The 24,595-nt window shown below is 42.8% G+C and overlaps 1 protein-coding gene across 6 annotated transcripts in view; it reads right to left on the minus strand.

Annotated features, from left to right (window-relative positions):
- The window catches only part of MYO3A (myosin IIIA), a 2,295,212-nt gene that overhangs the window by 2,108,379 nt on the left and 162,238 nt on the right, over positions 1–24,595 (minus strand). For all 6 annotated transcript variants that reach the window (XM_069648154.1, XM_069648153.1, XM_069648152.1 and 3 more), the window contains exons 3-4: positions 17,395–17,577; positions 9,038–9,175 (exon numbers count right to left, since the gene is read on the minus strand). In XM_069648154.1, coding sequence (XP_069504255.1) covers positions 9,038–9,175; positions 17,395–17,562 — 306 coding nt within the window. In that variant the 5' untranslated portion in view covers positions 17,563–17,577. The remainder of the gene's footprint in view (positions 1–9,037; positions 9,176–17,394; positions 17,578–24,595) is intronic.

Consider the following 24,595-nt stretch of genomic DNA (forward strand, 5'->3'; position numbering starts at 1 on the left):
CAAGGAGCTTCTCATCAAGCCACTCATATCCAATGTTAAAATAACACTTCCTGATTGTCCTAATCATTTTAAAATACGCCATTTGCTAAAAAAGCACATTCTCTATGTGAATGTTTGTGCTCCCCCCGCCACACCCCTGCCACCGACCCGTGACCCACACTGATACATGCTAACATTTCAAACTACATTGATGCGGGATAAAAAGATGCTTTGTGTTAAGTCTGGATTTACATCTCAAACATTTGTAATGTTTTTATTTTCAACCCCCTGAAAATGACTATTTTATGGTGAGCTGCTGCACTGCTATCGATGCTGAAGAGAGAGCTACAACATTAAACAGATAGACCTGCTGATAGACCGGTAAACTGCATTACTAATGAACGATTTGTGGAGGTGACTCTGGGTTCATCTGGGGTGCTACACTCTTTCCTGAATAGCTACATCGGGTGCAATTGTCATCATTTTCACTGCAACACAGAATACAAGACTGACATGTTTTCTAACATGTGTAAAGACAATTCGATTTTAATATTTAGAGCCAAAGCCAAATACCTAGTCTATTTCATTAAGGTAATACATACTATGTATTCATATTTTAAAGTATTTAACGCACATGCTGGAAGTTGCAGTGCGTTCTGCACATTGTGAAAATAGAGACGTTTGATGCACTGGGTAACCTTGAATTATTGATGGTTAGTGCATGTACTCAGGTGTGAAATCTGTTCTATGAGAAACAGATACAGCCTAAATGGAGGGTAGTGGTAAATCAGGCGACAAAAGCGAGGCGTTATGCTTTTATACCTTGATTTACTTCTCCACCCTATTTTGACGCAGTGACAAGGCAGAGGAAGGACGTGGAATGGAGAATATCTCTCTGCCCTTCCTTACTCCTCCATCTTGTCAGTGCTTTTACGACTGCATTAAAAGAATGGATACCTATGGACTCTTCCAATTTCAGTACCACCCATTTGGATTATTTCAATATCTTCGATGAGTAGAGGTGTTGCTAGGTCTGGAAAAGATACGGGGCTACACTCATGTCAGGACTGTCGGGACTCGGGGCTAGCTAGTCTTTTGGTTGTAGACCCTGAGATTCTATCCGGGGCTGCAACCAAAAGACCCAGTGATATAGCACCCTAAGCACCCCCTTACAACGCCTCTGTCGAAGAGGTACAACCCACTTACACTTCCCAGAGAGTGATTTGCCTGTATTTTAGTAACACACTTTTACATTACACATACTCTAAAGCATTCCACCAATATGGCTAGTTCTGGCATTGTATATCATGAATATTCATTAAAGGCTCTCGCCATGAGTTAGCTGATGTACTGTAATGGTTTCATCCGTTTAAGATATAAAATCTAAACACAGGTAAAAGTGGTTAAAAGCATAATATGACATAGCTAGTACATTTTCTAAATGAAAAAAGCTTTGCTTTAAGACTATGTGCCTCATTAGGAGGGTTGTGGTAAGGCAACAACGGTGCCGGTAGTGCTACCTGCGCTGTTGTTACCTCGTCGCAACATTCCGAGTATGCTCGCGGGTGCTGCTCTGGAACGCCTGGTCAGACCAGGCGTGCAGAGCGGCACCCGTGAGCAGTACGGGATGGTAGCAACGGCCCCATAATTAACAGGACCGTTGCTACCATCCTCTCCATTCCCATTAAGCCCTATGTGGGCTCAAATGGGAATGGGGACGTACCGGGCTCGGGTCCCGCAAATGGGAATTACCGGCCCTCCAAGGTCGGAATGGCCCAGTAAGTCCCCTTTTGCGGGACCCGGACCTGAGTTTGGAGGTAGCCATGCCCTTATTAAGGGCATGGCTACCTCCAAACTCGTAATGAGGTCTTATGTGCCTTCTTACTAGTTTGGCGGTGCAGTAAAAAAAATCAAAGTCATTCCGTTACTGCTGCTGTTTGGGTGGCAACTGTGTAAAAAAACGTACTACTGCTCAGTAGGAGTGTAGTGGTGGCCAATGATTAAACCATTTGCTCAGCTCTCACACTTTTAAAAACCAACAGTGAACCCAATCATAAAGGTATAACAGACACAGTTAAGAAATATACCTCCTTCAACTTTTGTGGGAATGTGCGCTGAGGGGAAGCTATATTCAAGAGGTGTGTCAAAGTGATTCACATGTAACCCAAAAAGCAAAGTACAACAGTTCAAAATAAAGGGAATGACCAATCAAGGTTCTATAAAATATATATATTTTAATTAAACACACCATCTGCAAGAATAAAAAGAAAAACACTGTACAAAAAACACCCCTGTGGAAAAAATAGACCAGATGCACGGGCTGAGATATGCAGCACCCTGGATAAGAAAATAGGGGTGAAAGGCATTTCAATAAACACAATGTTCTATGAACAAGCATATGTCTTTGAGGAAAAAGGTGCAGAAGTGACCTAACCAGTCTATAGGTATCAAAATGGATGGACCAGGAGGGCAGTGATGGGTCAGTAGTTCCTTGTAGGTAATTCAGTGGAGTTGAACCAGACTTCGAGCCATTGTGCGAGCGAGTTAAGCTCACTTACAGGTGTAGTGAAACATGTTGGCCCATGCAGCAATCTCGCCTTGAGTCTGTTTGCATGCAGTAGCTCAGAGTGGTTGAAGAGCAGCATTGGGTGATGCAATCAGAGTGCAGGCCAGGATCTTTTTGAAGGTTTGAGATGTGTGGTAACTGCTGGGTAGGGTCAATGTGTGATGTTGCAGAGGTTTGAGTCAAAGTTCAGCGACAGTTTGAAGCAGTGATCATGATGTTCCGGTGCTCAGTTTGGTGAAGCAGTGGTTCAAAGTCGTGCCAGGTAAAGTAATTTGGTAACTGCTGATTCAACTTAATGAGTGACACTCCAGAGGTCTGAGTCAATTCTGGAGATGAGCAGTTAATTTGAGCCAAGCAGGTAACAGGATCAGTGAGGACACAGCAGCATCAAGCTTGTTTTGAAGTTGTAATCGCTGTAGGTTCAATGGTTTGGTTGAGTGCCAAAGGTAGCACTGGCGGGTTCTGAGGTTCAAAATTTGGCCAACCTGGTTTAAAGGAGTTTGACAAGTTTAAGTCTGTGAAAAGCAGGGATCGTGCCTGTCTTGGCTTTCAGGATGCTGCAGGTTTCACTCTAGGGTCTCAGTGACATGTTCCGTCCGTTTTCTTGGGCTTCCAAGCAAGGGAGTCCTTCACAAGGATGCAGTCCTGCGCAGCAGTGTGGCTGGCAGACATGCAGGTCTTGTTACAGCAGAAGGTCCCCTGCAATGTACCCTGTGGATGGTTATGGAACAGAGCTTTGCTCTGCATTGGAAACTCAGTCTTCACCTCATTGGGGAGGACTTTGGAAAGTCAACTTTCCCGACAGAGGTCCAATTAATTCCTGTTCAGGAGTTTGTTCCTAAGTGAATCAGAGAAGGAATTGGATACCCCTTCTTCTAAAGGCAAACGACCACATGTGATTGGACTAACGAAAGTCAGCTTTAGCGTTTAAATCCATGTCTAAGTGGGGTTTGTCTTCTGGCATCATACCCACAGTGCTTTGTGTTAAAGAAAGTGGTGACAGGAAGGAACAGATATACGTAGAGAAAGTAAGATGGTGGAACCTTCCTCTAGCTGGTCTAAGCTCCCTCTGTTGACACTAACTCTGCCCCCTTCCCTTGTCAAAAGCATCAATTTGTGGCAGAAATTATTAAAGAAGGAGGTTCCCCCCCGTAAAGTTGATCTTCTTCACTTGTGTCAAGATTAGGCTTTCAAAAGATGGCTCTTTGTCTAGACCAATAAACACCTGCTTGAGTCTAAGACAGTGATGCTTTTTAGCCATTCTTCTTTTTAATACTTACCTCTCAGATGTGGAGAATTTGTGGGAATCCATAAGTTCCTATCCCATCAGACTTGGCTCAGTGTAAATAAATTGATTGGCCTTTGCTGACGATCTACTATTCTTCGACTTGACCCCAGTGGACTTACAACGTAAATTGACAGCTTTTTCATCCTATGCTGAAAAGAATAATCTTATTGTCAACACTAATAGGTTGAGAATAGTTATATTTTCACAAAAACCAAACCCTAAAATGATGGGATGGTGAGTGGGTAATGCACGTTTGGAATACACCCACTCCATGAGGTATTTGGGTTTCAGCCTAACATACAGGGCATGGAAGGCCTATTGAGAGCAAAATCAAACATTTTATTTGCCAGTTTAAGAGATTACACGTATCAATGTGCAGCTTCTCCTTGCTCCCTTTTAAAGACTACTACTTGGCTAAGGTGGTGCCATGTTTAATATATGGTTTGGAATGATCCCTATATGATCATGGGTTATTCTTGAATTCTCTCGAGGGTACTATCTGAAAGCTGGGTATATGTCTTTTCCTCTACATTCCAAATTTCGTAATTCACCACGGGTTCAAGCTGGTATCTCTAAATTGCCAGATGCCCTTGGTCTAAATTGCGCCTCTACTATAAGCTGAAAGTTCTGCCACCCAATTCTATTTTTGAGTCCCTACAATCCTTGCTCAATGAAAAGGGTTGTCCATCGATAAATTGTTTTGGGTCAAGCATGAAATCTATATTAGAAACTCTTAGTTTGGGGGTAACTAATTTAAGGGGGAATCCAGAATTGGTGAAGAGGAAACTCTTTGACTTAGACTGATGCTTGACCATCAATGGTTTGGCGGCTTATGCCTTGTATACAAGTGTGGCTGTTTACCGAGTAGGAGAAGGACTCTATCCAAAAACATATAATTGTTTCCTTGCTATAAAGTGTGATCAGTTTATATAAGATTTAAAGTCAACGTACTTCCTACATTGGAATGTATAGGGACTAGGTTACAGCTTATCTATTTATTTACTTTGCATTTATAGCAGCGCACTGAACCCTCAGGTATCTAGGCGCTAGGTACATTAGGGAATGGGAGAAGGGTGTGTACAGGTATAGGTAAACAGAAAAAGCAGGAGGCATAGGTTCAAGGCTTTCAGCAGTGATACAGTGTCTTGGCTCCGAGGAGCTAAATGAACAGTCAAATGAACAGAATGCAATGTGTAGAGTGTGTGAAAACTCTAACCAAAAGGAGACTATTAAACAACTTGTATTGTCTTGGGAAGCAACGAGTCACCTGACGCACTTCCATTTCACTTATGCTCAAGACTTTCATACCTCACAAAGTGTTCTTTGGGCAGACTTAATGTGTGGCAATAGTATAATTAATAGTATAGTTAAACTGCTGCACTTATATTGAATGAATTTAGATGTGGTTACAATGTTGAATGTTCAATTGTGAATAGGATATGTGTTAGCTTTTTGACATTTGTTAAAGAAATTGTTCAAATATGTATTCCTTTTTGTTTATGATTTTGAAGGTATCCATGTCTGTGTTTGTCTTTATAGTGGAAAGGTTTAAATGTAAACCACATCAGTAATACAAAAAATAAAAAAATAAAAAATAGCATCAACAAACATTTTGGTATGCAGGACCCTGGTTTGAGGCTAGTCCTTTTGGGATCGGTGTGCCTTTTGATTCCTGTTTCCCAGGCAAAGCTCATGCAGGGAGGCTGGCTCACTGGTGAGGGGGTCAGCCTGCCTCGCAAAGGATCAAAGGGAGAGGCATAGCCATCCAGTCTCTTGCCCTATCATTTGGCAGGGGCAGGCTGTCTGGCCAGAATACACATAACCCATCCACAGCTATGCTGAGCTCACAGTGCTGACACATTTCAAAATGAGGTGGCTGTAATTAGTATGAGAGTTGCTGGCCACCATACCCTAACTCTAGTTTATCTTATATTAAAGGTGTATAACTGTCTCCAGGATAGCAACTGCCATAATTATGTAGTTAGTGAACAAAGGTGTTTGGCTGTCACTGCAGCTGTGACCTGTAGCTGCTCTGTGCCATGGGAGAGCAGGGGCTGTAGATCTGGTTACTGATTCAGCAGGTCACAGGTGTACTTGCTTTTGACATGGAGGTTGTGGAAAGGGGGGTCTGGTGAGCAGGCCACCCTATCTGAGAGGGAACTACCTGCTTCATATAACCAAAATCAACAAATCGGGGGCTTCTACACCCTTGACAGATAGCAATCCTTCAGAGAAACAGTGTTACTGTCATTATTACAGCACTGTTGAATTCAGAATTTGACTGTGAAGTGGAGGCTTTCAGTTTCAGTCCACAAATCTGTGGAATTACCATAGCAGGTGTGGTTATTGCAACACCAATCCCCTTGGAACCCTAGGGACTCCAGAAATTGCGATTTACACTACCCTTGCACCACTGGTAAACCTGTGGTAAGCTCAGGGGACCAAGTGGGAGTAATGGTAAATGAGTTTGGTAGGAATTTGGTGGTAAATCCACTGGTGTGTCAGCAAACTCGAAAGTAGGCCCTATATCTTCTCTCAGCTCACAACTCCATCTCCTCGTCTCTTAACTCACTAGGTTGGCTCACATTTCACTCCCAGCTCAAATGTAACTTCCTCTGTCTAGTCTTCCAAGCCCTCTATTGTCTATTGTCCTGCCCCTCCTTACATATCCTCCTTTCTCACTTTCTGTACACCTTCTCATTCTCTCCGTTCACCGGATCACTTTCTTCTCTCTCCTCCTCCTCCTCCACCCTGTGCCCCTTAACGTTTCCGCACCTTCCAACGTCTCGCTCCTTTCCATTGAAACCGCTTTCCCCTCCCCATCCGCTCTATTACCTCCGCTCTATTACCCCTCATTTCACACTTCTCTAAAATCCTATCTCTTCCATTCTCCCATTTAGCACCCTTTGCTTCCTCTCTCACTACTGAAGCCACTTCCACCCACTCCTCCTACCCCCTCTCTCACTTTGGTCCTTCTCCACTTGTGCTTAACCTCATCAATAATGTAAATTGTTCTTTGTACTGTTTTCTGGTTTAGATTCACTGTCATGTATTGCTTGTTGTGTTTACTTGTTCCTCTTGAAAAATGCTTTGGATTAAAGCACTATATAATTTAAAATAAATACAAATACAAATCTTCCTTTCACATATTGAGCTCACATCTGTTTTCTTGAGTCACTCTTTGTGAACGTGGGTCAGTGTGTTTCTTTTTACTTGTTCAATGGATAATGCCTATGCACATTCTTATATACTGGTTGTGTAGTTATCATGATAGTCATAATTAAACAATAAACCCTGACATGTGGGGGCATTACCTACTAAGGTAATGCCCCGGTGCTTAAGTTACAGTGAGCCCAGAAGTATTACCAGACCCGGTAATGCCTGCATGGAGAGCTTTATTGCTACTAGCACCCAGCATGCTTTCTGGGGGTGATAAACGTTTATTTTGTAAGTTGGGAAATGGTGTAAGTAGACTTCATCAGCTGCTGATTAAACAATTTAACTCAAAAGCATTCCCCAGTCTTCAATTCCATATCTTCCTCAATTCCTGGTTAACCAAACTATATTCATAAAAGTAAAAAAAAAAATGTGGGTTTGTGGCTTGGCGAATCGTTGTTCCTTATACAATTCCAGATTTCACCAATCTGATATGATATGATATTTTATTTCTATCGTGCCCGTACACAACTGTTTCAGAGCGCGACAAGGCAAGGGAGGGGAAACAGGGGTGAACAAAACAGCGATCTTACTAGGCCCAGTGACATTAAGAACGAGCAAGTGCATGGAAGGGGGGAGGAGTGGAAAGTGCAAAGCAGAGGAGAAACAGATAAATAACAATAAATAAATAATAGAGGCAACAAACAGTGGTAGTGCAGCCAGCAATATGCAAGTGCTAGGTTTAAGGCAGCAGACGGGGTAGGTCTGATAAGTGCAGGAAGACAAAAGGGTGGGGGGCTGAATGGGTACAGATACAGACCCCAGTGCAAGGGGTGGCCCGGAGGCAGTGCAGGAGGGTGGTAGGGTGAGCAGGTACCTGGGCCCGAAGGACAGAGGGTGGCCAGGTGCACGGTGCCAAGAGGGAACAGATCAGCCGGGGAGAGGGGGAGCGAAGGCTGAAGAAAAGAGGAAGGTGTTGAGGTGCTTCCGGAACCGGAGATGGTTCTCCTCAGGTTTCAGAGTGGCAGGGAGGCTGTTCCAGAGGGAGGCCCCGCCGAAGACAGAGATCTACCCCCAGCTCGTTTCTTTGAAAAACGACTGACCCTGAGGGGGTTGGAGGTAGAGGAGTGAAGAGCTTGAGAGGGGAGGTATTTGCGGAGGGATAGTTGAAGGTATTTTGGACCCAGGCCCCAGAAAGCCTTGTGGACAATGCTGAGGGTTTTGAATTTAATCCTTGCATCCACTGGGAGCCAATGGAGAGATTTCAGAGCTGGAGAGATACGATCCGACCAATCTGCACCAAATGTTGCATAGTTACCTGTTAGGACCGGCCAGACATTACTGGCTACATGACATGTGGATACACCACCTCTTTCCCTGGATTTCCGCAAAAGTCAAAATGTGCTTGTGAATTTGTGGGTTTGTGGCTTGGTAAACTGTTGTTCCTTATACAATTCCACACTGTTTCACCAATCTGCACCAAATTATACATAGTTACCGGTTACAATCCTCCAGACATTACTGGCTACATGACCTTTGAACACCTCACCCCTTTCCCCAGATTTCAGCACCTTCACACATCAGATGGTTGCCCGAAATCGGTGGAACATCAATGTGGTCGTAAAAGGACCGGTATCGACATGAGGTACAAAAGGGATCTCGATAACCACGTTTCATGGCCCTAAGATGCATGGTTTCCAAGGAATTTGCACCACGCCAAGGTGAGGTGCCAGGTGGGAAGAGAGCACAGAAGGTCCCAGTATGCAGCAGCACACCAACTCTCGCCTCCCCCCAACGTCTGCTCCGGGGTATGTCAGCCAACCAAACGTGCCCATTCTCAGTACTGTTTACTTCAGGGTTCAAAGCACATCAAGCGATAAACGAATTGAAACAGTGACCTACAGGATCATTGATTTTCAACAATTGATGAGAGTGTTGTTATGTCTGTATACAGAACTCGTTCTCAGAACGGGTACTTTTTGCTAGTGTCCAGTAAAACGTTCTAGCAACTGTTATGAATATTGGTAAATGCTTGCAAAATCACATACCTCAAGAACGAGCCAGAGTTGGTCTCCAGTCCTAATGTCCTTTTTGAAATACATCCCAAAAAACTTGACCACATTGGGATGGTCAGAAAGAGATTTAAGGATGTTGTACTCTGCTTCAATTTCTTCATCAATATCCTCCTATGATAAGGGTGGTAAGAAGATATTACATTTGTCAGTGAGAAGCAATAACAATGTAAATATGCACATGTAATTTGCTGTTGGTTTAACTTTTGAATGGTGTCCTACAGATAGGCACAGTAATCCTGTCACAACAGAATTCACACTTCGGTGACCTGGAACCAAAACAAATACATATGTGTAAGAAAATTAAATGAACATTGTTTCAAATGGAGTGACTATTTGCCAATAAATATGCTCTTATTTCTTAATTAAAATATTCTCAACAGGCAAGAGGCATTGTGCATTGAACAGCTACATATACTGTATTAATGTTCCACAACACCAAAGCGCATATGCAAATGTTCCAATACATTCCATGCTGGTGTGGGTTAAGGTAAGTGTGTATCTTGATCTTGGCCCACAAGTGCATGTGGGTGCACTGTGGCGTGCTAAAGAACACAAGTTCAGCCACTCAGGGCTGTCCAAGAGTCTGCTGCTTTTCCGATGAAACAATTATTAGGATTTTAATGGGTGTTCTCCATCTGGCAGGTGCAGATATGTTTTAAAATTCTGCAGGGTAGACACTTTCTTCTCCAGTGGAGTCCTCTTTTTCAAATTCGCATTTAATACAAATTGCAGAGTTATCTTGGGCCCTTAATGTTCAATAGTAAAGGGTCCTAGTTCGGAAGAGCAGTGCCACACACCATGTGTGGCAGTGCTTAATCGTAAAGCGTGCTGTCTGGGATTGGACACTGGAACGAATTACAGCACTGTCGCGTATTTATTTCTGAAACTTGCACATTGCCTCTTCTACTGGGAAGCACTAAGGCTCGAACAAAATGATAGACCTGAAGTGTGCTTGGTTCAATAAGAGAAATAGCAGGATCTGGGAGCACTCAACAGAAAAAAATACATGTGCTGGTCAGAGGGACACCATAAAATATGTGCATTTATTTTCTCTGATAATGAAAGGAAAGTAAAACGATTTGGATCTCACGCGTTTAATGCTTGACCGAGCGTAGTATGTTCATGCTGACATTGACTACCTCAAACCACCTCATCAGCTTTGAAACGTTTTTCACTTTAGAACGTGTGTACAGTAACTCAGTGGGTTAGTGCATCTGCTGCCTTTAAATGTGTATAACAGATGAAACCTTCACTACCCATGGACGAGTCAGTAAATAATATCCTCATTCTATAGTGTAGTGACATCACCACCCATCTATAATAAGAAAAGACATCACTCATATAACAGTCACACCTTAGAGTTGTGAGGCCAGAAAGTCTGCGACGTGAGCCCGCACAGAGCGATATACCAGCTACCACTGGAGCACTTAAATCAACCCATGACTAGCTTTAAGGATTCCATTCATGGAAAATAACTTGCTAGGATATTTTACAGTCATGAATGGATATGGAATGGTTTTGAGAAGAACAAGAATCTGCACCACCCTATCACTAAGTTTAAACCACAAAACTGCTTTTCAATGCATTGTAATGCATTCCCATAGATGCGTGTTTGCCACACATTGCAAGCTGCATATTAGCGTGTTTTTTTCCACTTAACTATATCTATCAACTAGTGGAAAACCGCTTGCACTAGAGTAAGGAAGAGCCCAAGTATTGAAGTGGCAGAGGATGCGCTCATGCACCATAAGCAATAAAGTACCCCCTATGTACTTAAAAAGGATATGCAAGTCAACTTGGAATTTTGTGGTCTTAAATTAACTCATGTTGTATAATCTGGGTGAATCCATAATTTATGTTAGTGGGGTCGGGGGGGTCTGTCTCATAAGGGAACAACTGTGTAAACAATATAAAGTAAAGTGAACACAGGCTACCCTGCCCTTGCACACTCAGTAAATGGAAACCAGTATCGGATTGTACTGAAAATAACCACTAATCAGCACACATGGTGAGAACCAATGTACTATTTCTAGGAACATCAAAAAAAAACCTTGAGAGTCTACAAGTCATCCAGAATAGTGCTCTCCGTGCAGCCCAAGGCATTGCTAAAAGAGACCACATCTCGGAGGCCAGAAAACTGGCCCACTGGCTCCCAATAAAGGAGAGAATCGTGTTCAAAGCGCTGACACTGACACACAAGTACATCCATCTCACTGCTCCCGACTACCTCTCACAAAGAGAATCCACCCGTCGCCTCTACAAGACCAACCAGATCACCCTATACCAACATGCTCTGTGTGCCACGAGTAAAAAGAGCTAGAGCGGGTGGATCCAGCTTCCCATATCTCACACCTACTCACTGGAATGCCTTACCTCCCACCATCCGAAGTGAGGCCTCCCTCCTCGCTTTCCGCAAAGCAATGAAAACCATCCTCTTCTCATAAGGTCCTTCGTAGCGGCATGAATACCAACCATAGGACCCACTGCTTAATCTGTATTGACCAATCAAATAAGCTGTAATGATACCTATGTCTGTGTTTGTATGCAATGTGCCATTTACTGCTACCACGTCTGTACCCCTGTAACTAAGCTCATGTAAGTAACAGCGCCTCAATGCCCTTGGGCTGCTTGCGCGCTATATAAATATAAATAAATAAACCAATAAAGGAAAACAGTTTTATTCAAACATGACAGTAAGTCGAGGTATCAAAAAACATTCTATACAGTACATATCACACATTGAACACGTGGACCACACATCAATCACTAGTTATCTGTCTACAGCCTCTAGAAGCTGATGTACTAAAAAAACAATAACTTATTTCTTGAGCCAGCTGATAACTGCGCGTTTTCCCTAAATCTCGGAGAGGCCTTACAGCCAAGACAAGTTCTCCTCAAGCGTTCTCCTTGAAGACTCTTGCAAACATAAAGGATGCAGTCCAGTTAAGGTACTCATGATTACATCTAGTTCATTCTGCTCACTGTAGTTTAGCAGCCAGGAACTAGCTCTTCTCTGATTACATTAGGCAGCATGCTCCAGGGGAGTGTTCAGCAATGTAGCACTGATTAGTGAAGTACGGATCACTCTGGTGCAGTCCCGCTGGAGTTGGAGCTCTGAAACAATGTTTTCTTTTGTCAGGAAGAGGGGTACGCTCTGATCCCCAGCTCTCTCTACCTTACAGCCCACAATGCTATTCTTCAAGCACATTCATGCCTCTTGCAATCATCAGGGAGGTAGTTCAATTAAGGTGTGCATATTTTAATCTAGTTAATTCTGGAGGGAATTATGATCACTTTTTAGTTTATCCTATGCAGCCGGAAACCAACAATCTCCCATTACATAATGTCCCACCCTCAGTGGGGGAGGGAGTTATTTATTTGTCCAAGCTCAATTTGCATACATTTTGCAAATGGCATAAGGTAATCATTGGTTACATATCTTTATACCGAGATATTTTATACCGAATGCCCATATATATAACCGTATATCTCTAAAACCTTAATATTGAAAGATTTTTTTTGGGGGGGGGTGCCCCCAAACCCGCGTATCCCACCCCTAAAACCAATTCTGAACGTTTTCCAAAATAATTTAACCCTTTACCCCCACCCTATATTAATTCGATATAAAGGTTTTCAAGATATAAATTTAGATATATGTGGGATTCGATACACAAATATTCGATATAATGACTGCATACCGTAATCATTGCACCTGCATACATAACAGTGAATCTCCAAGTTCTCTGTATTTAATGATGCCCAATCCATGGTAACCGGCAACATGAAGTTTCCTGCTGGTGCAACCTTTGCTGTGATATAAAACTACCTCTCAGAAAGGTAGAACTCACATCTTTTTAATTATTGCCAGATCATCGAAATGCCTAAAAGAAAATGAGCTCCACCTCCCCACTCTTCTGAAAGTAGAGCACGTGACATAAACCTCACTGTAGGTCTGCAAGGTTTATCCATACCCAACATGTTGCATTATCTACTGGGTGCCATACCCACGATGTCAACAGCCGCGTCATGATGTGCTGTGCTGTGTTAAAGATTATATAGACTCGTACAGGCTTCATAACCAGATATTTGAAAGTATTGAATAATGACTAGATTTTTTTTTTTAAAAAAAGGGATTCAGCCTTGTGAGCTGGATTTAAATGTATGTGGCAGTTCTCTATTTTTCTTTTAACATGTTAAGTATGGAGGACTAAAATGGCTTCCTTATAAAGCTCATGAATAAAAATTGTGCTACTGAATTTTTTAAAGATTGGCGGAGTTGGACATACAACGAGATACATAAAATGTGGGGACCACTATGAGGAAACACTAAACGAAAGCAGCCATGTGATCATGGCTCTAACCTCTGTGCCAGTGTTATACTTCTGTCTCTTGGGTTTTTCACTGCAAAATGACCACCTTACAGTTGGCTGAGATTATGCAAGAACCCTGCAACCACCAATGTGTTACTGTGGCAATGGGCATTCCCTCAGCTTGACCAAAGTACAGTCAGCCACTTAAGAAGCATGCACGTTTTCTACGTTATTTATAGAAATGGAACATCTCTGGAGGAGGCTGTTCATTTGTTGAGAGACTTTATAAACAAAAACAATGACATGCCCAGTAGAGAGTGCTATAATGAAGCCCAGCACATACTCATGTATGGTGCTGTGTTCAACCATGCAGGTGTCTGTAAAAGCTTCATGCCGAGAGCTTTGATAGAAAAGGAAAACTGTGAGGGACTTTAGAGAAAAGGAGACCTGGCCTTTGTTCCATCCTAGCATGTCACAGCTGTGTTCTTGTGAGGAATTGCCATCCAGCCAAAATGGTTGAGAACCACACCACCGTTCTAAGGGTCAGGCTCATCCTAAAGGTGAGAACATATCTATCAACCATCTGCACTAGCATGTTGAGATCCAGACAGTAGTGCTGAATATTTCTAACTTGCCATCTTCTCTGTTCTTTCCATAGGGGTTTTGTGTAGTGTTTTTCCATTTTGTTTTTTTGTTGTTGCATATGATGTGTTTAAAGAAAGTACATGTATTTTTATAGAACCTTGATTGGACAATCCCTCTATTGTGGACTGTTATTTTTCTGGTTGGGTTTCTACTAGAACAAATGCACACCCCTCATAAGAGTATAGCCTTACTTCGACCAACGTTACCACAAGACGCAAGGACGCATATCTCTTACCTGTATAATTGGGATAAATCTAGTTTTGTAGTAGTTTGAGGGCTGAGTAGGCAAAGGAGTTTGAGGAATCCTGCACTAGTCCTGTCCATACTGTACCTGTTTGTCAGGCAAGACTGCATCAACCCTGTCTATGATGTTCCTGTAGCTGCTCTGTTTGGAAGGGAAGCTTAAATTAAATTAATTAAATTAAGCTCGTGCTGGTCTTGCCCTTGCAGGAATTGTGTGTGCTGCACTTGTGAGGGAAGCTTGTACTTTTGGGAACCTTGTAGGAATGCTGGCTATAAAGTGAATCAAGGGTGTCTGTGAAGCAAATTGTCACTGCTGCTACCCAAGCTGTACCCACTGAAGAAACATAAGGTCTCCACATCTTGGTACATACAGGATTTCGCCAAGAGCAAGTGTGCCATCTGCAGACCAGAAACGTGCTGTAGAAAATCCTGAAGAGTAGAGAAAATCATCCTCAGAACACTCCACACAGGACGCTCTTTTCTAAGCCATGAAGTACCTCAATCAACATCTGCCAGATCCTGCAATACGAAAATCCAATGACAAACGTAACACCATAAACAACGTCTTGGCATAAAACTTAGACTGGTTATTGCAAAATATTGTCTTGTCCAAACACTCCACAGATATACCAGCCACAGCAGCTTGGAACCTATCATGAGTGACCAAATTGACCAAATTCAGGACAGTTAATATAGTAAACCTCACCAAAACTCTTGAATCCCTCAAGCCCACCACCTACAAAGACAAAATCCTCCCCTTCCCTCGATTATGAAGGTCATCACAGTGAAGCACTCACACCACTTCTCGACTTTATGAATGCCTCCCTAGATGCACTGAACATGAGACAGTTCCACCACTGTGGAAGAAGCCTGCACACACCCGTGAGGACCTGCCATCACCAGTCATCCATTTAACCTTACTCAGAAAAAGTGATTGAGAAGACCATCACCATCCATGTGCACCAAAGGGTCACTCAGTAACTTCTCCTACAAGACATTCATCAGGTTTAACCATGATGTAGCACAGAGACCACCACCAACCGAATTATCCATGATGCTGTACACATCCTGGACAAAGAATACCCTGCTTGTCATAGACAATAACACTGCCACCTTCTATACCATTGATCATGAAATCATCCTAAACATTCTTGCCATGAATATGGGCTTCAATGGCCCTGCCCTGCAATGGTTTCCTTTCCACATCTCCAAAAGAGACTAACTTGTCCAGATGGGCCCTAACAGATCACAGCTCTGCTCAGTAACCTGTGAGTTTCAAAATGCTCCATGCTTTCCCCTGTCATCTTCCACCTCTACATACGACCTCTGAGTGAACTCCTTTACAATACAGACAATAAAGATAAACGAATATGCAGATGACACACATACTTACCTAAAAATCAGTTGCATCAATAGTATATATCAACTCAAGTACTGTCTGTCTCTTCATTCAAGCCTGGATGTCAAGCAGCTACTGGAAGCTCAACTCAGCAAAGGCTACATTCCTTCTACTTAGGAAATACCACCAACCAAGCACAAGCCGATAAGTGATTGACTGTCTTATGCACAATGGATGTACGCCTCAACTCTCACACAACGTAAAATCTCTCCACTTTAGAGGTGACTGATCTCTTCTTCTAAACAAATATCACCAAGACGATCACATCATACATTACCAGTTTGGGCTCTTCTGCAAAGTCAAGACTCTCATCCCTGCCCTTATTTTTGGAACAGTTGTCCAAGCTCTGGTAATTTTATAGGTTGGCAACATCATACATTCAAGAATCCCAGATGCCACCTTGAGCCCTCAAAGCCATTCAGAAGACTGCATCATGCCTCTCAGAGGACTAAGAAAGTGCAATCCACTCCTATCCTCACAGAACAGCTCTGGCTACTCCTTTAAGCACTGATATTCAAGACATCATGAATTGCCTACAAAGCAGCACTACCAAAATGTCACTCTACCTTGCTGAGAAACTCATCTCAGGAGACCAGTACACAACCATAAGCTACATCATCACCAGCTGGAAAAAGAGAACTGCTAAAGGGAAAATAATTCTAGGAACCAAGCATTTTCGGAAACTAATAAGGTATAAATAAGGTTCCATGTCATTTCAGAGAAATACATTACTTTGTGGTAATTTACTTAGTGGAAATCACTTCACATTTGTATTTCAAAGGTTTTGCTATGGGGTGGTACACCCCACAGACCCCTTTCACTACCACATCTATGCCAAACCACTCCCACCCCGCTTTTACCCCTTAACTCAAAAATAAATATATGCATTTGAAGTATTTCAAAGTAATTTCCACTAAGTAAATTACCACAAAGTAATTTACTTTGTGAAACAACAGGAGAACCTACATTATGATGTCAACATGGTAGTTTATGACTATGGGGAGGTCATGAATGTGAAGGTATGAGAACGAATTTGGGTGGAGGAGGTGTTATAGTCAAGAACCATATGGCTTGAAGTGAGGGTTCCAAAATGAGATTTCCCTAGGGTGGCACAAATCCTTGCAGCACCCGTGGCCCTTCCACATATCAGAGCCTAAAAATCTATATCAATATATTAGTGCAAAGGTGAATTTGATTTCAATTGTTTTCCTATTTTTGCAATTATTTTTCATAGTGAAGACATCTAAAAGAAAATCTCTATAATGAGTAGGATTGTATAAATAAACCTAGTGTTTTAGTGCTGACCATTAATGGACCAGGTCAAGAACATATTTAGGTTGAACACACATGTAGAAGGGCAAGTTCAAAATAGTTTGTAGTGTTTCTCCCTCAAAGATTCTACTCATTGTCTAAAAGGAGATTTAGCCATTATGTAATGTTTTCTGGTAAAGTACCTTCTAACGCTCTGGTGAAAAAATCCCCAACTAAGTGCAATGTGAGCTCCATATGTATTTGTAACTGTTCTGTATGACTATCAAATGTTTTAGTATTTCTGTGTTTTGCAATGCAAACGTTGAGACGATTCAGAGAATACACAGCTATTTGGGTGCACAGAAACTATAAAACATCCCCGTAGTACTACCTCGTTACACCCCAACCGAAATGTCATTATAAAACATAGCCATGGCTTTGAAAAATTGCAAATTTAATTTACAAAAGTGAATGTAGCTTACGTGAATTGGATCCAAGATCTTGACAGCAGCTTTACTTCCATCGTTCTTGTGCAGAACTTTGAAAACTTTTCCATATGTGCCTTTGCCAATAGTTTCTATAATCTCCCAAGTATCGGAGGGATCCGGCAAACTGTCAAAGTTGATCGCTTTTCGACTTAATGGAAGCATCTCCTCTAATTGCACCTAAAGAACATTAAGGAAAATATGTACATATATAATATGGAAAAACAATACAAACGAGAGAATTTTGTGACAGAACATAAACCAGAGACTTATTCATTATATTTTTTGTTTGTGTTTATATATTTTTAGTTAGATCAGTAAGCACATAAGCTTCATTAATAATTACAAGAACAGATAAAGATAAGCAGAAGATATAACATATCACTTATTCAAGGCAGATTAAACAGCATCATAACCTCATGTTACATTGTCACATTGTAAATCCTAATGCATAAGAATGCAATTTAAGATAAGGTCATAGTTTTGCAACACCTGCATCATAGACTTAAACACTCATAGACTTAAACACTGACTCATGCACTCCATATATTTCTTGTCTGATCTGGTCACAAAAAAACTATGGGCCTCATTACAATCAACCCAGTATGGAAACAACGGTGGCGGTAAACCCTCCGCCACCGTTGTTTCCATGCCGGGTGATCACAACTCCTGCAGGCGGAGGTGTCAAACCCGCCAGGTCTGACCTGGCGGGTTTAACACCGCCCGCCTGCAGGCGAACGAGGAAACACCGGCACCATCACGCGATGGTGTCAGTGTTTCCATGATCCCCGTTCTATTGAGTCCTGTGGGACTCAATGGGAATGGGGATTAACACCATTCCGCCTCCGGAATTCCCAGGTCACCGGGGTTGTAATGCCCCGGTAATTCCGGGAATCACAGAGGTGGAATGGTAATACGAGTCCGGCGGTAACCAGGTGGTTTTACCACCTCGGTTACCACCGGACATGTAATGAGGCCCTATATCTTCTCCAATGTTATCCCTCTTCTATTGTTCCAACTTCTGTTCTAAGCTATTTTAATCATTTTAGTTTTTGCCACCATGGTAGGGCACAGGGGAGGACTGGCAACATTTGTCCACAACTTTCCGAACAAGTGAAGTCAAAACCAACCTCTCCCCTCAAACATCCTCAAGTATATATAGTAGACATTATTGACATGACTTTCCTTTTGTGCAGCATATATTTCAGAAAACTGTTTTGGTTTTTCTTGCACCTTTCTTTGCACTAATACTTCCTTTTCTTCACATATATAGGCTTATGCTATTCACAACAAATAAATGGAAGCATTCCAGTCCATCTGTGTGTAGATTTATTTTTATAAATTATTTTTGTGATAATTCTAGGCCTTTTTGGATGACACATGTTTCGGTATTACACTTTGTCTTTCTCAAATCGGGTATTTCCTAAAGTTTCGCGGTCCAGATAGTCTGCTTTGTTGAAGTCCAGTTTGTAATTGAGGTCAAATCCCACCTGAAAAAAGTCCAATTCTTGCTCCAAGCGTCGAGTCAGTTAGACCGCCACATATTTTTGAGTTATTTTTATGGTTTCTTAGAGACCTGGACCCCTGGACATTTTCCCATTTATCAAACCTAGTAAAATTATTTCTCCAGGATAATATAATTGATGAAATGTGAAAAGTGGGATTTGAGCCCGGTTTTCAACATGTACAGCCTGTAATTTGACAGCAGGCTATATCTCCTCACATCCCATCGTTAGTTTTAGAACAATGGAAAGAGGTGGCACAGCTAGAAGATTCAGTGGTATAGCAGAGCCATTGCTAAACCAGGGGGTCCGGGTTTGCTCTCATAGAAAAACATGAGTTTGCATGTCAACATATCCACACCTGGATCCCTGCCTCCCCATACCACAACACACAACCCATGCCTGCTCCCTGTGTGCCCACTCCTCATGACATAAGACCCTCTGTTGTCATCCTGTCTCCTCGCCAGTATACTTAACATAGCTTGTTAACCTTATAATTATTTATAGAGTTACACTATAGAGTATGAACCCCTATGAGTGAAGCTTTCTCTGCAGATAGGTAAGGAAAAAAAGGCACAGTGATGAAAAGTGATTTGCCCAGGATCAAATAATGTATGAAGTGTGGAAGGTGGGGAATTGAGCTCTGCTTTCCTGTTCCACAGCTTCCAATTCAGAAAGCAAGCAAGACTTTATCTTCTCATATTCCACCTACAATACTAAAAACAAAAAAATGATTTCAAGTTCTCACCCGAAGGCTAAACTAATATACTGTTCAATAAATATGGTTGTCAAAGCACCATTGTATCTACAAGGAGGAGGCCTATTATCATCTGTACCCTTTGGCAAATGCATTTGATAAACAGACTAAGATTATAATAATAATGAAAACATACTAGGATTATAATCTCTGTCTGTACAATTGTGTGTGCTTCAAAGCTCCAAGTCACATGATAAATCACCCTGAACAAATATAAGAGAAGTGGTTATTGAAACATACATTCATAAAGCAAACATGCATCACTTCAGTCAGAAAAAAGCAAAAGGGTTGAGCCAGTCCTACAATCAGGTGCAATTACATGCAGGCTAGACATAGATCTCAGCAACAGTCAACCAGCTAACCTACTGTTCCAGATGTGTACCTCCAGCTCATTTACCCTATTTCATTTACCTATCATCCTCTGGTCTCTGTGAAGGCACCATGAAGCAAGACACAGACAACAGATTCAAATTCCAAAGAATAAAATGGTTTATTAAATCAAATGTCTGGATGGTAACTTGCCCAATGCTAAGGTGGAATTACTCGACCTGAATGAAACTAAGGAACGTCTGAATCAAAGAAGTCAACTTAAAAGTCTGTCTGTGTCCATAATCAATTGTTGCCCTCACAACTAAAGCTAAACAATGTGTAGGGATGTCAATAATAAAAGAAATGGTGACCAACACAAGGTTCTGAGCTTCTTCCTGCTCTTAGCTTCTTCTTTAGCTCCCCTTCCCCAAGTGAAATAAAGTTCCACAAAAGTATCAAAATGACCTTGCTAAAGTTCAAACAGTTCCACAGAATCCTATGGGTTCCCTTCCTCAAATTCAAGGCAACGCAGTTCCAAAGAAAAGGGGTCTTGAGGCTCTACCTTCAAGACAGCATTTTGTAGTTTATCAAGTCCCAGGTTTACCTTCCCCAAGACTTCAATGTAGCAACAAATGTTTTTTTCAGTCTTTCAAAGCTTAACTTAACTTTAGGTCAACTTGACCCTCCTTTTGGTTTGCATCACCAGCTCACTTACAGTGCTTCTTCTGGGTTTGTTTCACAATGCCATTGGCTTTCACAATGCAAGGCTCACTGGTCTAGGAGCAGTTGTCAAACCACACAGTCCACCCCTCACAGGTCTCGCAACCAGGACGCCTAGGCTCTTCAGCACACACGATTAATCTGTATTTGTCCTGGTGTACAGATTCCCATTCTTGTAGTCCCTCTTTGTCGGCCTCTTGACATTATGTGCCTTGCTATAGTCTGCTGGCTTCTTCTAGTTAGCCTTGTGGCTTTGCCATGTCTTACACACCTCTTGCAAGTCTTTGGCCCTGCTGCACTGCATTCATTCATAAGATTCACTTTGTGGTGGTCTTGTTCAAGCCCCACCTTTTTGTTGCACTCAGTCATACTTGCTCTTTTCCCCATAGGTTGCTTATATGTGGGCACTCTTCCTTTGGACTTTTGATACTATTTTCTTTGCCCGTAAAGTTGTGTTTCAACTCTGGATTCAATATGTTTAGTTTCAAGTTTTCAGTAGATTCAGTATTCAATATGGATAGTTCAGCGTTGTTTAAAACGTTCATTCAGTTTGGTTTCCAATATGCATATTTCAGCTTAGATTGAAGCTTTCATTCATACAGTGCTTGTTGTTCATGCGCAGCCCACCAGGAATGCCCCAGCTTTTGAGTGGCTTTCCCCGACACTCACCGGTCTTCGGCGGCCTGCTCCAGTACCTCCTGCAGCTTCCTTTCTGCTTCTCCGGCTGGTGCTCTGACCTCAGCGAGCCCCGCTCGAACACCAGATGGAATCCTGCATATGCTGGCAACTTTGTTGATTCTGTGAGGATGCAGATGGTGTCCTCTCTATCTCCTGCTTGCTCGCAGCCAGAGGGGCTCGTTCTCTGACACAGAGGCTCCCACACCTGTGCTAGTCCAACGGCCCAACTCGCCTAGCTTCACAGGTCCTCAGGGTGTCGGCCAGCATCCTGGCTCCTCCTCAGGTCCCACCATGGTTGCCACCTTACAAAGAGGGTCCTCTTGTCTCTCGTCCACAGGTCTCCCTGTTGCTCTTTTTGCCATTCTACTGGTCTCCCTTCATACCCTGCAACCACTTGACAGGTTGCAAGTGTGGGTACCCAATTGGGTTTACCAGACTATCATTTAGTATAACCTCTATAACCACTATATATGTAACATTCACAAGTGCTATTCAGGGTGTTATTAAACTCTTTTTGTATGAACATACTCATGATCCAGAGATTCACCAGAACAGAATCAAACCAAGGACAAGCTATAATAAGAAATGAACCCTTTCTTCCTTGCCAAGTAGGTGTTGTGATAAGCTGTTGTGGATTGTAACAGACCAATGGTGTATGGGGGAGCAGTGGTGCCAGCATTACCAACCACAGAATCCGTTATTACATTGCCTACATAGCCACTCCCTCTCACTCACTGTGGAGGCCCATGTATGGGGGCCACCCAGGCACATCTACAACATTGCTGAAATTACGCTTAACGCCTCACCCCATTTACACAGAATCTGAGCAGGCCGTGCAGCACTCAGTTCCTTTGTGTCGGGCTAAATTCTGAAGTATTTCATATTTTACAGATGTTATTTTTACATTTTGGCTCTCTGGCCCATGGAGCAACAGATGAACCATTCTGGGGGACAATTGCATCTTTTCCCCTTTGCCAGTCCACCCGTGGTAGGGGATATGGATACCAGATGCCCCCTCGGCCCTTGTGCCTGCTTCATCCTGGAATGTATCACCATGGATGAGTGTCTGGTATCAGTATCAGATCCGTGTTCTGGAGTGCATGATGTTACCCTGGCACGTGGAGGGCATGATGTATTCAACCTCTCTGGTGTTGATGAGGTGTGCATTCCATTACCATTCCGATGCCAGCGCATCTTTTAGAATGTCAAGATCGCTCATTAATTATTTTAACCATTGACATCTTTGCACTTAGGACCACTGAAGATAAAGCCCAACCGCCTAGATAAATCTATAAAATACTATTTTTAGGTCTGGCTAGAGAAACCTTTAACTGTATCGGTGGTACCTGCTGTAAATTAACATCTTTGTGTTGCAGAGGTCGTCTCTCATTTGCGCATTGCAAATTCTTCTACTGTAGTTCTTTGCTTTATTTATTAAAGATTTAAGATTTTAGAAGAGATGGAAAGTGAAACATTGATAGCTCATAGAAAGGCAGAGAGAGAATGATGAGGATGTGAGGTATGCATGACCTAATGTGTAAAGGTTATTTTAGAGGAACAGTGGACATATGGAATTAGGTTGGCATAGTAAAAATATCAGTCAAAATTCAGAACTGACATGAAAGTAGCAAAGCATTCCTTATAGGATGCAGAGGAAGGTGACCTGTGCCAAAAGCAGAAATGGAGCTACATGGACATCTTCAGAAGACAGGTGACCCAAATGGTTTGGCCATGTGTTAGGAAAGATTTCATTCTATATGTAATTTTCCCTCCAGTTGTATACCCCCAACATTTTTTTGCTGCTGTTTAAACACCTTAGTCTGACTTTGCCAGGGGAGCACAGCCTTATGCGACACTCCTCTAGGCTTTCACTCACTTTTTATGGGGAAACTGACATGCCCTTAAGACAGTCAGTACTGGGAGACTTTGTTTCCCTTTATGCTTTTCCAATGTTGCAAATTTTCTGCAACATGTAACAAGTGCCCAATGTACCTTACAGTACAGTGCACTTGGGTCTCATTGTCATTTCCAGAGACCCCGGATACTCTAGTAGGATTTTTCAGGAGATGTGCAGATGTGTCATGGACAGGGCTGGTGGCAGCTTACCTTTTCATGCAATTTTAAACCTTTCCTGCCTTTTTAACCATGCATACCGCATTTGGCACCAATAGGTGGTGTGGCTCCAAAATGGCCATGCCACGAGGTTCTTTGTCCTGTCCTTTGGCTATCTTGCACCTTTGCCTTGCCCAGGTCAAGCCGACCCGGGTCAATCCTTATTTGGTCATGCAGTTTCCCGCGAAACACCAAGCTTTTGCCGGCTTCTGCATGTCTTGTGTGTGTGCCTCCAGGATGTGGGCTGGGGTCTCTGTCCCCAATACACATCCTGACCGTCAGAGATTCTGGAGTGATGTGAATGCCTGGGACCACCGTGGTCCATGATTGGTCCACGTATGGAGTGTATGTTTGTGAGCAGATCTCCCATCGGGTCCTCTTTGTTTTGGTGCGAAGGAGACTCTGGATAAGAGGAGGCCTCAAACACCCATACCATGGCGATCTCTGGAGTTCTCACTGAACGAAAGATAGGATTCAAGCATTCTGAAACTAAGAAGCTGAGTTGAAAAACCGCTGGTGAACCGCTGGAAGGTTTGGCACCCTGAGCCCAATGTCGAAATCGCTTCGACCCATTGGAATAGTGGGACCAACTATTCTCGCCGCCTCCAACAAAACCTGCAAGTAAGCCTTCTCGGAAGTGTCCCTGGTCCAAACAGTGGGCTGACCATGCTTACGTAGGACCTTTGCTCTGTCTCCGCCACTGTTTCGAGGAGTCCCTTGAAACTTGGTATAGTGCTAGCTTTGTGTCCCCGGCACCCTCACACCGAATTTCGAACACTTGGCATTCCCAGGTCTGAAGTGAGACGAGTGCGCCAGGACCGGAGTAAATGCTGTTACCGTATTGCCCAGCCGCGGCGACGATCTTTGCAGGTGCACTGCATTTGTGACCCTCTTGCCCCTGAAGCCTGGTACAGTGAAACTGCCCTGATCCCTCCACCTCCTGATCCCAGGAGTGGAGAAATCGCCACTGTCCCATTTGGGGATCATCTCTGTATCTTCGGAACTGAAAGTCACAGAGACGTCCTTTTTATTGCATTTGAACCTGCAACCACAGTGGACCTGACTGGTGAAGTTTGGTCCGGAGTGCGCCTGGGGCTGGTGAGTAACCCTAACTTTAACC

Source organism: Ambystoma mexicanum, chromosome 2q (assembly GCF_040938575.1).
Source record: "Ambystoma mexicanum isolate Mex_15411 chromosome 2q, UKY_AmexF1_1, whole genome shotgun sequence".
NCBI classification, from domain to species: domain Eukaryota; kingdom Metazoa; phylum Chordata; class Amphibia; order Caudata; family Ambystomatidae; genus Ambystoma; species Ambystoma mexicanum.